The following is a 13,746-nucleotide window of genomic DNA, read 5'->3' as shown; positions in this document are numbered from 1 at the left end:
CCTCCTTGATTTGTTCAAGTGAGAATACTGATCCAACCGTACAGCATATTTTTTCGCGTAAAGGCCGTATAATTTGACGTTCTCCATATTGGTTCTATTTTGCGTGTAAAAAATAAATAAATAGTCAGATATCTCTTATTCATTTATCTTTTTATTATTCTTTTCTCTTCTTTTCTTCAACTGACATATAATAGACATTGACTTAATTATCACATAATCTTACCACAAATACTAGCCAAGAAGCATCCTTGAGATCAACTTTCTGCCCAACCCATGAAACCCACCACTTTGGTATCCAACGGCACACGAGCCAAACAACACCCAGGGTGAGTACACATGAAAGCTTGTAGGATATATATCGTAGCGAATTGAAGCGATAACCTTCAATATCAATTTCAACATCTTCTTCGGTCAAGATCAACCTTTGATGCCATCGCTCGGTATTGCTTCCAAGTCCCGTAATCCTGACTTCACCGTCTCGATTCTGAATCAAAGATAAAAAATCTCTTGTTCCTTCCTCCTCGCCATCGTCTTCATCGTCATCGCTTCCCGAACTGTCACTTTCACTGAAATCACTGTCACCTCCGGGTTCATCGCTTGTGTTTAGTTCTACGTCACTTTGCTCTGTTTCGATGTTTTGAACCGGGTGATGAGCCTTTCGCCGTCTGCGATATAATCCTGATCTACCGCGGCTAGTGTAGGAGCTAGGAGAGTCTTTGTGTGGTGAAGCGGTGTTTAGGTTGGGTTGATTGCTAGATGTGGCGATTGGTAGAGTGTGCATAAGCGGCGCAGTAGAATCTCTTCTCAGCTTTGTGGTTGAGGTGCTGGGTGCTGGGACAGTAGGGTCGGGTGGTGATGAGGTCCCATATCCAGCGCGTATCCTAGTCGAGGGAAGAATCGACATTCGCGTACTTTTTCACAGAAACGCATACACTACGAAGACGATGCTCCAAAATGTTTTTTTTTTCTTTTCTGTTTTTCATTGCCCAACCAAGGGAATCCAAAATTGCAGTATGTCAGATCTCACGTGATTGACAGTGACACAATCCCTCTTTGTGTGTCCAGAAGAAGAAAAAGCTGATCTCGGTTACACGGATGTATTTTATCTCCAGACATCTCGACCTTAATTGAAATCGGTCTGAATACAACGCTACACTGTTCGTATTTCTGAAGATGGCCAACAAATATTATGCTAATGAAGTCAAATAATCGTAGTAGTTATTCTAGATTTACATAAATGGTACTATTCAGGTCCAGAACAGGTAATGAAGTCAGTGAGAGGAGATAAGATGATCTTATTATTATTTGTTTTAGGAGAGTGAAAACAAGAAAAAAGGCTGTAAGCTTTTGGATGAAATTTCCTTGTTTGTTTCAGTTTCCTTTGAGCTTGTTACACTGCCTTACATATATTGCTGTTTCCCAAAACTCATTTCATCGAAAATCCAATTGACAGTCTTAATAATATTCAGTAGAAGAATAAATGTTTCAATATCATTTATAAGCAATATAAACAATAATAATGAGCATTGCGTTAAATTAAGCTATATATATATGTGTGTATGTATGTGTATAATATTTACGCCCAATGTGTTTTCTTTATGACACACGTTTAAGTACATACACATATCACTTTCTATACTTCAGTAGTAATTGTGGATTGAATAGACACAAGAGCAGTTGTTACACCAAAGGGCACGTCCCTGATCATGTACAGCTTGTAGCATGTACGAACCTTGTTTTTCTTCTTCTCTTTATTATCGTCATCATTACTATTATTTTACTGCAAATATAAAGTACTGAAAAAATTGATTGTGTCTATTTACAACAAGTTGAGGATAGGTTAATTTTTTGAATATTTAAGCTGGTATTGACGATAAATTTACCGCATAGACTTTTAATAGTATTTACTCACAGTACGACAAGGCATTGTAATGGACATACAATGTGACATTCTTGAAACAGACTCACATATATATAGGTGTGGAGGAGGTTATATATTTCTTATATATTTTTAAAGATATATAAGACTATAAATTGCTATCTTATAAAATACTAAACTGTCTTTTTCTAAATAATCGGTTTCTATGCCAATGATGGTGATTTATGATCCTAATACTGAATATGCGTAGAAGATTCTAAAATACACGCGCACAGCAATAGAAAATCTGGAAAAAGATAATATTAATATCGGAGACCCTTTGTAGTATTCAAACTCTTGTAGTTTTTATGACGTACCATTAAATGAAAAAAGCAGAGTTATAAATAAATTCGGGTTTGTTAAAGTTATATGTTCAGCAATGGAAAAACCGGCAACTTGCACCCGAATGACCAAGTATTCCTTCATACTTCCACAATTGTAATAGTAGCCATTACAATTCTTTGATATATCATTTCAATACACCAACATATTTTTACTGATTGGGTTATACTTGGAGATTAATTTGCACTTGAGAATTAATACACAGTCAATTTGATCATTTATTTTAATATTACAAAGAAAAAGCATATTGCCTTGGAATATGTTTCCTGGACACAAGAAGCAGGGTCTGTTTCTTTAAAATACCCTATAGAAAAAAATAGGCGATTTTAGTGAATTGTTGCAAGTTTTCCGGGGTTTAAAGTTTCTTGTACTTGAGTTTTAATTATGCACCAATTTCTCTCTCGCTCTCTTTTATATTCTACTTTTTTTTTTACCCCACCATGTTTTTTGCAGTCAAAGCAAAACATCTTTTTCTTAGCTTTTTCAACCCATTACAAAACTAAATACCAAGTTATTCAAATCTAATGGCTTACCAGCGGTAGCTTGGGTGGGTCCTAAGCGGTAACCAGGACGGAATTTTTTCATCTTTTTTGAATTCTAGTCAGTCTTTGTCTCAAACGACGACCCTCCTGGAGATCTTCTTCTGCTTGTCTTCTGATACGTCCAATCCGAATAACGCGGGTGAACCTTACAGGTATAATCCCATCATATCTCAAATTGTTAAGTATATGTCGGAAGTTCAGGACAGCAGCAAGATCCTGATTCCACAAACGATGCATAACCTCTGACCCGTCCATGTTCTCCAAACAATTTAGATTGGTACATCTAAAAAGGACTTGTTTCTATTTTTTTCACAAGGTCTAAAATTATTAAAAGTCTCTAAAAAGAACACACTTAATAGCTATGAAGGCTAGTATTAATAAAATACGGATCAGCAAAGTTGACAAAAGAAAGCAATCTGAGAAGAATTGACAGAAAAATATATGCATCAAGTACAATTTGGTTGTCAAGATTGCTCGCATGCTCATTAGAAATCTCGGTAGATTTAGAGAATTGCAAGGAATCTGTCTTCTTGTTTTTCAAGAGTAGGAATCAGACATAACAATGTTAACACAAAGCAGGTTTATATTCTTTGATAAAAAGAATCAATTAAGCAATATAAATATCTTCATCAATATCATAGTACTTAGAGAATAGCCTTTTTTTTTTTTTAGATAAAAAATGTGAAAAGTATTACATAGAAATAGATATATGTATATTATTTAGTAACTTTATAGCTTAAAAAATAGTACTTCTTCTTTCCATACTTCTTTATATTCAACTTGTATTATTTTGATCAATAAAAACTATAAAATTCCAATATAAAACCGTGTATTTGTTGAACCAATTATAAGAATAGAGATATCTAAAAAAAGGTATAGATTTGCGATATTTAGAATATTTGATTGGATTATATGCAAAAATGATTTGAAATCCAACGAATTGTATTATCTAAATCTGTTATAAAAAGGGAAATATGTACCTAAAAATGGTATAATTTTGCTATTTTATACGATTTTATTGGATTAGATAAAAAGTAATTTTAACTCCCATAAATAGTATTCGCTGTAAATACTTTTAATTTACTAAAAGCCAATATTCTATTGGCAGAAAGCACAACTCCGCGACCGTAGGAATTATACGGATTCGTATAAGATATACGGGACCGTATAATTCCTACGGTCGCGGAGGTGTAATTTCTGCCATTTATTACAGTGATAGCTATATTCAGTAAAGACAGCTTAAAGCCACAAAGGGCTGTGTATTAAAAAAGAAAAGAAACAGAAAATTAAGCATGGAGTTTGTACCTAAAAATACTTTTTATTATTAATTTTTCCGGGTGGCATTAATTGCATTATGAGTCAAAAATAGAAAAGAATAGAAGGAAGGGGGAGGTTAATTTTAAACTATAGGTTTCTTGAATTGTTCTTGTTTAGCTTTTTTTCAAGCAAGTCACTAAATTTAAGCATTGATTTTAAAAAAATATCCCTCGGGATTACAAAACATTACATTTGCCACAATTGAAATGGATAATCGGCTCAATGAAAACAATATTGCAACACTGTGGCCCAGAATAAGTGTCTAATAAACTATCACACTTGTACGCTGCTCATCACAAAGACACACTTCTTCTTGGGCTTTTGATTTTATTAGCAGTTTGAGTATTATTGTTATTATTATTAGTATTTTTTTTTTAAAAAAAAGATTCTAGATACTTTATTTTCTATGAATACCAATCCAAGAACAAGAGAACTAGACTTGCGCCAAGTAAAAATACCAACATAAACTTGCGAGTACCTTTATTACGCTCCCTTGACTGTATCAGCTGTAAATTTCCTTGCTCGACTCGCTCAGTGGTTGCTATCGAGTCGCCATACAATCGTTCTGTTTGAAGCGTCTGAACAGCCAGATGATGTGTGAGCTGCGATTGGAGATTAGAAATCTCTAAAAGAGCCTTTTCTGCAGTCCGGACCTGGTTGAGGGTATTGTTGAGATCTTCGAGCATAACCGAATTTTCTTTCTCAAGCATCTGAAGTTGTTCCTGGGATATTTGCTCTTCAAATGCATCCATTTCCTCTGGTTCTGGGTCAGGCACAGGTGTAGACTGCCATGTTTCTGCGACTGTTGATTTGGTAGGCTTAAATGAGCTAGAGGAGGCCTGGTCTTGGGCGGATGGTGCAGCCAAGGCAGTAGAGCGAAAGAGTTGATTTTCGCTCTTTTCTATCTCACGACGAAGACGTATTTCTTGCTGGTTTTTCTGTAGATTTGATACTTCCATCAGTCGCTTGTTGAGTAACCAAGTGATACTACTTCTGTGTATCCCAAGAATATCTTCGGTCGTACTTTGCGTGTTTGAAAGAGTATTAAAAAGGGACATTAGACGAGTGGAGGGTTTAGCAGCTTCGGTCTCTTGACGTATTTTTTCGGCTTCTTCGAGATCTTTGATGCGATCCATAGATTGTCGAATGACAAGCTTAGCTTGAAAATCAATCTCATCGCGTTCTCGGTCAGTTAGCTGCTGTACATCTGCAGGAAACATGGAAAATAGAGAACCATCCTGCGCAGGTTTTATTGGCTTTGGGGGCTGCTTACGGGTTGAATGTCTAACGTCTGTACTTAAGTAAGCGCGTCGGATGGAGAGAAGAAATCGCTTGAGGCTGCTGATGTGCTGGTTAATGCGGTAGGCCTCTTTTGTGTATAGATCGTATGATGTCTCATCAGCTGCATCACGAGAATTCTTAGCTGAATGGGGTCCAGCAGCAAGTACGATGGCACGGAAGTCAGCGGTGATGTTAGACATGGTATGGGTGTTTGAAGCAAGAATCCAATGAGCATGACCGACGTGTGCTTGTCACACCTATCTATCCAATGACGTCTGCATCTCCTACAGTATTTGCAGGATTAAAGTCCAAGTGCCATGAAAGATATTTTTCTGTGTGATGTCACTGATTATAGATAATTTGGAGTATTGATCCTTATTTAAAAAATAATAATTAAGAAATAAGAAATAAATGGACTCTTTTGAGTAAAATGGAACTGCTGATTCACGCAAAACACCAATAGACCGTGGTACAAGTCAGTAATCCAAAATGTCACTTTTAAATACCACAAAAAAATAGAATGGGGCTAAGTATGATGCCAGTTGATCTCGAAGTTTGTGTGTTCAATGGCGGCCGCTGGATTTGTTTGGATTAGATGAGTATAATTAGTAATATTTTTATATACATATAATACATATATATATATTTATATATATTTATCACCCTAAAATTCTAGTGTGGTTCGATTAAACTATAATTCAAAAAAGAATTGTCTAGAATATTTGAATTCATATCTTCACAGTATATTGTTTCAAAGAATAAACAGATTATTATTCAAAGCATTGTAGAGAATAATCTAATAGTCTTTATCTGAGTCTTGTTTGTAACCATATGTAAAGAGAACCATCATGTCATTATTTATTAGACAGAGCCAGAATTGGTTGGTATCTATTGGTTGGACTATCCGCCGTAATGTCGGGTCACATCAAGAAATTAAAAAAAAACCTTGTTATCCTTTGAGCAATTGGACTTTGTAGTCTATGAGATCTAGACTGTGCTAATCAATAACTACCCTAAGAAATCGATAGCCTTTTTGAGAATGATCAATGTGAAGGTTTCATGATAAAAAATCATAAAATAAAGCAAAATTTCACTAAAATGGGGCAAATTTTGTCTTTTTGTCTTTTTCTTTTTTTCTTACAAAAAAATAATTAACTCCGTATATGGATTCTCCGATAAAAATATGTATACCTGGTTAGAAATATATCTTGTGAAACGCCAAGACAATGATATTTCTCTACTTCCAGAGGATACTGTGAGGATATGTAACTTGCTTGTGTTGCCATGTACCTAGTTGATTGGACTTGCGGTATCCACGCAACAGAAATGAAAGTATTGAGGCGGATGTGACGTGCTTTGCCGATCCGAGTGGCCCAAAAACTTTGATTTTGGTATTAATATAACGTTAAATGGAAGAAGAGGTATGTTGCAAAGTAGTTTGGCTAAAATTGAAGCCTTTTAGGATAATAAATAATATAATGATATGGAGCCAAGCCAAGCCAAAATAGATATGAATTTTTATTCATTGTTGTGTTTCATTTCCAAGAAACCACAACCAAAATAAACAAATAAAGATATAACAGAATCGAATATGAAATGTACATCCGTCTCACCTGTCACGGGCCGCAGTATTTCTACATTCATTTTTTTTCTCTTTGTCTTTATTCCAGTATCCGCCTCAAATTCATTTCAGACCACAGTCACGACACACAATAAAAAGAGGAACAAATATGTGGTTCAACAAACAGTCCTCCCTTTCCTTAATTTTCTCATGGCTTTGTTTGGACTTGGCAAATCAAGAAACCGTTCCTCGACCAGTAAATTATCTAAATTGGCCATCAGAAGGACCAAATCTACCGGAAACATCGAATCATCAAAACCATCTACCACAAAAGGAACCTTCCTCAAGAGATACACCTCTGTAAATCGCCCACCTGTTCCTCGAAGCTTACATGGCCAGAGCGACCAAGAAGAAGACACAAGTAATAGCAGTAGACCCAGCAGTCTGAGCAGTGAGAGCAGCGAGAGCAACGACAACAGCCCAACAAAAAATGTATCGAATCCTACTATAAAGATCACTTCTCAAGACGCCGATGAGCTGAATGAAAAGATGAAGCGTCTAGTAACCAATGACCTCGAGCTCCTACTCTCAATGGAGACACAAGCACGCATTGATGCCCAAGAAGAAAGGGAGCGAAACGCGGCAGCTGAGGCGGCCCGTGAAGCGGCGGTGGCAACTACACCCCGCCCCAGTCGTCTTAAATTTGAACTCCCAGTCACTCCTCCTCGATCACGCTCGCCAGCTGCTGCCAATGCATATCCGCGTGCACGTCCCATTCGCTCATTACCCGAAGATAATCTTATCAATCGAGAACGTCTAGAAGACAAGCGAAAAAAGCGCAAGTCTAGGTGGACTCGCATTATGGGCAGTGATCAAGACTCTTCTTCTTCAGAGTCGGACGAAGAAGATGAGCCGATTCGATTAGGTACAAAGGTGCGCCTAATCCGCCGTCCTCTCCCTACTATTGGCCATGTTCGTTACATTGGACCCCTTGAGTCAAATGAGGAATATATTGGCGTCGAACTTGAAAGTAGAGGTAAGATATATAAATATATTTACATGACCTTGATGTCTTGATTTCTAACTCTCTTAATAGTTGGTAATGGTGATGGTTCTGTCAATGGAAAGTACTATTTTCACACGGATCCCCATCGTGGTATCTTTGTAAAGAGAAATGAACTCAAGGTTGTCTAAATACAATCTGATACCCCCCTCATTGACCTCCTCATCCCACTCTACTCCACTCCACCTTCACCTCCACCTCCACCCCACTCTTGTATTTATTTCCTTCATTTCATTCTATCTTTACACCTTATTTATGCACCCTATCTAATTTTCACTCTAAACATCATCATTCTTTGTTTTTACTTTAATAAACATCAAATCGAAAAAGAATAAATAATATATATATATATATGTGTGTGTGTTTGTATATTAAGAATATATATATTTAACAATTTGTCATGAAAAGCAAGGAGTTGATTCTGATACATCTGGAACATCTGATTCATTTGATGATTCACCAGAGCCGGAACCAGAAGGGATCTCTGCCCTTGATGATGATGACCTTGCCGGAAGGACAATATTCGGAAGTCCAAGTTGGGTCCTCAGGCCATTATTTTCCATTTGAAGTGATTTGATGTAATCGATCGCCTGTCGAAGTGTCTTTGCACGATGCCATTTTTCTGATACAGCTTCTGAAGGAGGTATGACTTGTGTTAATTCGTTCACTAGAGTATTCTATCAAAGTGAATAAGACCTCAGTATTTAGTATCATTGGTATTACTGGGATTGTCCTTGTGCCGTAAGTATTCAACTTACCAGCTTGTCTCTTCGCCGGCGTTCAACAAGGTTGTGAGTTTCTCTTCGGTGTTGTATTCTGTCCATTGCAATGTCACTGTCAAGACTGATCTTGTTGAGAATATTAACCCCATGAACAATTAATTTGCTTTGGTGTTTTTGTTTATTCAGCTGTCGCGCCATTGTGGCTGGACTGTAGATCCTTATGCGGTCTTGGATAGGGTAACTGGCCCGTCTTGGTAAGTTGGAAGGTTCTTTTGGGAGAATTGTGTGTGGAGGTGCCATTTTGCCAGAAAAGATACCGAAAGAAAGGAGAGCTGTGTAGGTATATAAATATTTTAAACGATCTTCTCTATAAAATACCTGTGTTTATATATAGAATCACAGGCAAAGACAACTCTAGGGGTTAGGATATCCAATAGGTGGAGTAAATCCCCGCATGGCTTTTCGGCAAAATCACCTCAAAATTCACTCATTTTTGTTAACCAACGTTACCCTATCGCAGGGTTCCATTACCCCCATGAAAATGGGCCTCACCTTTTATGACCTTATTCCCTCCAAGTATTTTGCTCTCTTTGGTACACAGATGATCAGCACAGAATATGTGATCTCTATATACAAGAATCAAATCGCTCATAAGATGACCCACACCACGGTATAAAGGAAATAGATTCTCATTATAGTCGGATCCCATGCCACACAAGAATACTTAATCCAGATAGAATTGTGTGAGGGTTACATTTAGACCTTATGCTTTATATATATTCTTCATTGTTAAAGACATAAAACCCACAAAACTCTGTTTGAAATTCTGCCTTTAATAATAATAATGTTCTCAATTATACTTGGATTTAACTCTTCTACTAAAAACCAAATACCAAAAAAAAGCCCCCATTAGTTTATAATTTTATTTATTTTGGGTATTGTTTTGTACCCAACTGAGGCATTTTATATCTTTTTACAATTTATTTATTATTTTTGATCCAAGGGTGAGAAAATCCATAGCAAAGTAAATCTTGGGCATTAATATACATACCGAGCATTGTACAATCTAGTTCAAAGGCATACATAAGTTGAATCATTGGTGCAATTAGACCCATAGTATACATATTTAACTTCTTGTGTTTGAATCAAGCGTTTAATTACATTCTAGGTACACAAATGCTTACTTCAATATGATTTTTCACCAATAGTGACAGTCTCGACCGACGTAGAAATGCGGAGTGAAGTCCAAGATACAGTAATGCAACTTTCATGTAATTTAGCAAACTGTGATGGTGTGCGGGTCGGGCAAACATTCGGTTCAATCTGGGCCTAAGGGCCGGGCTCAGGAAGCTCATACGAACACATAGCAAAACATAGTCAGACCTCACCACCCACTCGTCGGATCAAAAGTTCATACCACACAATCAACTCTTCCTTGTCTCAATTTTATTTTCTCTTTGTCTAAAAAAGGTAAACAAAATGTCTAAAAACTAATTTTCATTCGTCCAGAAAAAAGGCTAATTTTGATTTGTCCAGAAAAAGACTAACATCGTCTGAATTTAAAGTAGAAACACTGTATTAATATCAAAAAAGGGCAAAACTAATGTTTCGCTATAGAGCGCAGAGCAAACAACCGATGGACGCGACGCAGGATATTCTATTTGACTTTGAGTAAGCCAAGCAGAGCAGTTACAATTATACTACTAACAGAGCCATAACAACAAGGTCATTTGGGTCACCAGAATCACCACTCGATGAATCTACGAATTACAAGAAAGAGTAAGCCAGAAATATGCATGATCAGGTGCACGCCTTTTATCTGTCTCTGTCTCTCTTTATTTTGATTTTCACTTTTTGACAAAATCGATCTGTTCATTCACACCTTATAGCGGATTCTGTACACCTGCCAATCTAGCTTCTTCGGCAAATCATGTCAATATTCAACTAACTGCTCAAGGATATCCAGTCCCGCTTGTTTTTAAATCAAATCAACCCGAAGATGCATGCAAGATCATCAATTGTTTACACGATCTACTTCAGGACAAAAAGGTTCTTGATCCCGACTACTAGCAATCGTATTAAAGCATTTACTTATTTCATAAACGATTGTAGAATGACGAGGAACAGTGCAATGAACTAAGTAACACCATTTCTCAACTTAAACGAGATCGGGAAGTTCTTCAGCAAAAGTTTGCAAGTATTTTTTTATTTTTTTATTACTGTCTTAAGATAATGCTTGTTCCATTTAACTAAACATATATATATATATATAATAGGATCTGCAAAGCCAAGAGTTAACAAAGATAAAACGAGAAAAGGAATTACTAGGATCAAAAGTCGAGTAGGTGGTAAAGTAAAACTATGTAATTCTTAGTAAGTTTTTTTTTCTGGTATCTAGCTCTATCCAGAAAAACCTAAAGACTGAAAAAGAGCAGACAAAAAGTATGAAAGATGAGTTAAATAAAGCAAAGAACAATATGCAGTATATAAAGGCACAGTATGCAGTAGGTTATCCACTATAGAAATATAACAAAGTAAAGATACTCATCAAAGGTAAACAAACAAACAAACAAAAAATAAAGCACGAGACAAGGCGTCATGAATTAGAACATGCCAAGACTCGCGATCGACTGTCAAAATTGATGAGAGAAAAGATCAAGCCAGTATTACCGTCTATAATTGTGAATGATCCACCCCCAGGGTTGGCCGGACACCCGAAAGAGAATGCAGCGGAGGAAGTAGGTTGATAATACATCAAGGAAGTAAATCTTGGACCTGATAAATGTGGATAGGAGCGTGCTATGTTTGAGGATTTGATCATTAAGACGAGTGCGCGTGAAATGGACGCAAGAAAGGAAAGCGAAGCGTTTAGAAAGGCATTTGTGGCAGTATATTCGGCAGTACGCAACTTGCTTGATCGTCAAATTTTGGAAGATGAATCACATACTGGAAAAGAGGTAAGCAGTCTAGTTCGAGTACTGGCCTCTTAATTTTTTTTTTTGCTCATCCGTGTTGTAGTCAAAACTTTCGCGTAAAGATATGTCTGCCTTTAGACTGCCGTTTGATTTTGGCGGATCCGAAGCCGTTCAACACATTCATGATCTGCTGGTCAGACTGGAGGAAGAATGGGGCAATCAGACAAGAAATCAGACTGTATATACTGCAGAAGATGTGCTCAAAAGGGATCGCATGATCCGCCAGTTAGAACACGACATAGAGATACTAATTAAAACATTTGGTAAGTGGCAAACATCTTTCTTAAATAAAAGAATGGATTGTTAACTGACTATTTAACATAGATGAAGCAACGGTAGAATATGAAGAAAAAACCAGAATGTATAAGCGATTTGAAGAAGGAGGATTTTTTGACGTGATCCTGCCAGCAATCCCAAACGAACAATCAGATTCAGAGGATTTTGCTTTAGAAATACAACTTGATAGCCAAAACCGATTAGAAAGGTTACGAAAGACAGCTTTAAAAGATCAAAGGAGAGTAACAGACGCTGCAATCCGGCTAGGAAATGAACGCAAGATGTTAAAGGTAAATTACAAGCGTTTGTATCACTCGAATATTGAGTATGCTTTAATTTATACATTATTTTAGGCTGAGCGGTGGGCGTTTGAAGAGATGAAACGAGAACTGAAGATGAAAGATATTCTATCGGAAAGGTAACCGATAACCAAACAAAATAACTTGCTCATCATGTTTATAGGGAATCTAGCCCGGAAGACACTGTTCGCCCACAACATCCACTACCCTCTCCATCACGACCAAGAAAAAGACACAGACCTGGGCTAGGAAAAGCACCTACCACCTAGTTAACTCAATCTCATATATTTTGCATACATAAATCGGCACAAATTTGCATACACTCATATATAAAAGCTATGTCTACAAACGTAAATACAAAAAAAAAAATCACACAATCACACACAAGTGTCCACATGTAGTTTAAAGAGAAAGAAAGCTGCATCATTATTGGAGGCTCGCCTTTTATTTCGTTTTTAAAATGTATTTTGGGTTTAACAAAAGAGAAAGTCCGGAGTATTGAACTGTTCACTAATGTAAAAGGTCTTAACGGAGACGACGGGCTTCGCGCTCGGATTCCAAGAGGCACAAGATGTCGTTCTCACGGACGGGACCCTTGACGTTACGGATGATGCTACGGTTGGTGTCATCCATGAACTCGACACGGACCTGGGTGACGCCACCACGGGAGCCAGTGCGGCCGAGAACCTTGGTAACTTTAGCGAGCTTAACGGGGGTCTTGGAAGTGTCCTAATGAATAGAAGACAATGTGTTCTCGATCAGTTACTGTGCTTAGCATTTAATGTGTTTTCTTATGGCTTTTATTTATTTATTTTTCATGGTGGTTGAAATCGTATCGTCGTTGAAGTCAATATATCTGATCCATCCATCCATCCATCCAGTATCGTTTCCCTTTCATCCAGTGGTACTGTTGCTGCATCCAATCATCGTTTTCTCAGTCTATACTACATCATTGTGTCTACTCACCATATCTTCCGCTAGAGGATGTTTAAAAGAGGGAAAGATGGCTGGTGCAAAGGGCTCTTGCGTCTTTAGGTTCCAGTAGCGGAGTTCCTACAAGTCACGAGACCTAGGAATCTGGTGAGCGCACTCACGGAGATAGAAACTCGACTTTTCGACAAACTGTCAAAAGTCCACAAGGAATCAAACTATGATTTTGATAGTAATTATTGTTAGCTATAGCGAGAAGAAGAAAATGAAGGTATAAAAGCTGTAGGAGCTAATACTAGATAAAGTGTTAATTTAACGGAGCACGTATGCCAATCTACAGTAAAACTTCTATTGTAGCATAATTTTTTCGTAATTTATCAGCATATTTGTTTCTTTAATAAATTGGATGCAAGTTATACAAGAAACTAAAAATGTGATGTTAAAAATCAATTCAATTCGATTCACTGTGGTAAAGTAGTAATGTATCTCAACCATTTTCAAGTGATAACATTACTCAAAG

The 13,746-nt window shown here is 37.1% G+C and overlaps 7 protein-coding genes across 7 annotated transcripts; 3 read left to right on the top strand and 4 right to left on the bottom strand.

The window, feature by feature from the left end:
- Positions 1–1,633: 1,633 nt before the first annotated feature.
- Positions 1,634–3,057, bottom strand: PHYBLDRAFT_137911 (hypothetical protein; the record flags this gene model as incomplete). Its single annotated transcript, XM_018429898.1, has 3 exons — positions 1,634–1,749; positions 2,794–2,814; positions 2,880–3,057. 3 exons carry the CDS (start codon positions 3,055–3,057, stop codon positions 1,634–1,636), a joined length of 315 nt encoding a protein of 104 aa, XP_018298393.1.
- Positions 3,058–4,604: 1,547 nt separating this feature from the next.
- Positions 4,605–5,504, bottom strand: PHYBLDRAFT_100240 (hypothetical protein; the record flags this gene model as incomplete). Its single annotated transcript, XM_018427579.1, has 1 exon — positions 4,605–5,504. A coding segment is annotated over one exon (900 nt), but the record flags the coding sequence as incomplete, so codon positions are not given.
- Positions 5,505–7,152: 1,648 nt separating this feature from the next.
- On the top strand, positions 7,153–8,370 carry PHYBLDRAFT_76662 (hypothetical protein). Its single transcript, XM_018443180.1, has 2 exons — positions 7,153–7,997; positions 8,058–8,370. Exons 1-2 carry the CDS (start codon positions 7,172–7,174, stop codon positions 8,153–8,155), a joined length of 924 nt encoding a protein of 307 aa, XP_018298391.1. The 5' UTR covers positions 7,153–7,171; the 3' UTR covers positions 8,156–8,370.
- Positions 8,371–8,422: 52 nt separating this feature from the next.
- PHYBLDRAFT_61401 (helix-loop-helix DNA-binding domain-containing transcription factor) lies at positions 8,423–9,046 on the bottom strand (the record flags this gene model as incomplete). The annotated part of the gene is made up of 2 exons (XM_018440800.1): positions 8,423–8,701; positions 8,783–9,046. The coding sequence occupies 2 exons, from the start codon at positions 9,044–9,046 to the stop codon at positions 8,423–8,425; spliced, it is 543 nt and encodes a 180-aa protein (XP_018298390.1).
- A 154-nt stretch (positions 9,047–9,200) lies between these two features.
- Positions 9,201–10,079, top strand: PHYBLDRAFT_160999 (hypothetical protein; the record flags this gene model as incomplete). The annotated part of the gene is made up of 2 exons (XM_018434330.1): positions 9,201–9,416; positions 9,915–10,079. The coding sequence occupies 2 exons, from the start codon at positions 9,201–9,203 to the stop codon at positions 10,077–10,079; spliced, it is 381 nt and encodes a 126-aa protein (XP_018298389.1).
- A 298-nt stretch (positions 10,080–10,377) lies between these two features.
- PHYBLDRAFT_178552 (hypothetical protein) lies at positions 10,378–12,623 on the top strand. Its single transcript, XM_018438003.1, has 12 exons — positions 10,378–10,417; positions 10,472–10,525; positions 10,636–10,795; positions 10,859–10,939; positions 11,023–11,087; positions 11,145–11,250; positions 11,329–11,484; positions 11,539–11,703; positions 11,765–11,984; positions 12,046–12,287; positions 12,351–12,415; positions 12,460–12,623. The coding sequence occupies exons 1-12, from the start codon at positions 10,383–10,385 to the stop codon at positions 12,563–12,565; spliced, it is 1,455 nt and encodes a 484-aa protein (XP_018298388.1). The 5' UTR covers positions 10,378–10,382; the 3' UTR covers positions 12,566–12,623.
- Positions 12,624–12,700: 77 nt separating this feature from the next.
- PHYBLDRAFT_129081 (hypothetical protein) lies at positions 12,701–13,283 on the bottom strand. Its single transcript, XM_018429262.1, has 2 exons — positions 13,263–13,283; positions 12,701–13,025 (listed from the first exon to the last, which is right to left on the bottom strand). Exons 1-2 carry the CDS (start codon positions 13,263–13,265, stop codon positions 12,822–12,824), a joined length of 207 nt encoding a protein of 68 aa, XP_018298387.1. The 5' UTR covers positions 13,266–13,283; the 3' UTR covers positions 12,701–12,821.
- Positions 13,284–13,746: the final 463 nt, after the last annotated feature.

The sequence above is a fragment of the Phycomyces blakesleeanus genome (genome assembly GCF_001638985.1).
Source record: "Phycomyces blakesleeanus NRRL 1555(-) unplaced genomic scaffold PHYBLscaffold_1, whole genome shotgun sequence".
Classification (NCBI taxonomy): Eukaryota; Fungi; Mucoromycota; class Mucoromycetes; order Mucorales; family Phycomycetaceae; genus Phycomyces; species Phycomyces blakesleeanus.
The sequence above is the reverse complement of the archived record's forward strand: the minus strand, read 5'-3'. Positions and strand labels throughout refer to the sequence as shown.

Excerpts from the sequence above, each read along its gene's own strand:
- PHYBLDRAFT_178552 (XM_018438003.1), top strand. The coding sequence starts at position 10,383 with ATGGACGCGACGCAGGATATTCTATTTGACTTTGA. Across the intron at positions 11,251-11,328 it reads ATATAAAGGCACAGTATGCA|CACGAGACAAGGCGTCATGA; the intron begins GTAGGTTATCCA and ends CAAAAAATAAAG. Across the intron at positions 12,416-12,459 it reads AAAGATATTCTATCGGAAAG|GGAATCTAGCCCGGAAGACA; the intron begins GTAACCGATAAC and ends TCATGTTTATAG.
- PHYBLDRAFT_76662 (XM_018443180.1), top strand. The coding sequence starts at position 7,172 with ATGGCTTTGTTTGGACTTGGCAAATCAAGAAACCGTTCCTCGACCAGT. Across the intron at positions 7,998-8,057 it reads CGTCGAACTTGAAAGTAGAG|TTGGTAATGGTGATGGTTCT; the intron begins GTAAGATATATA and ends CTCTCTTAATAG.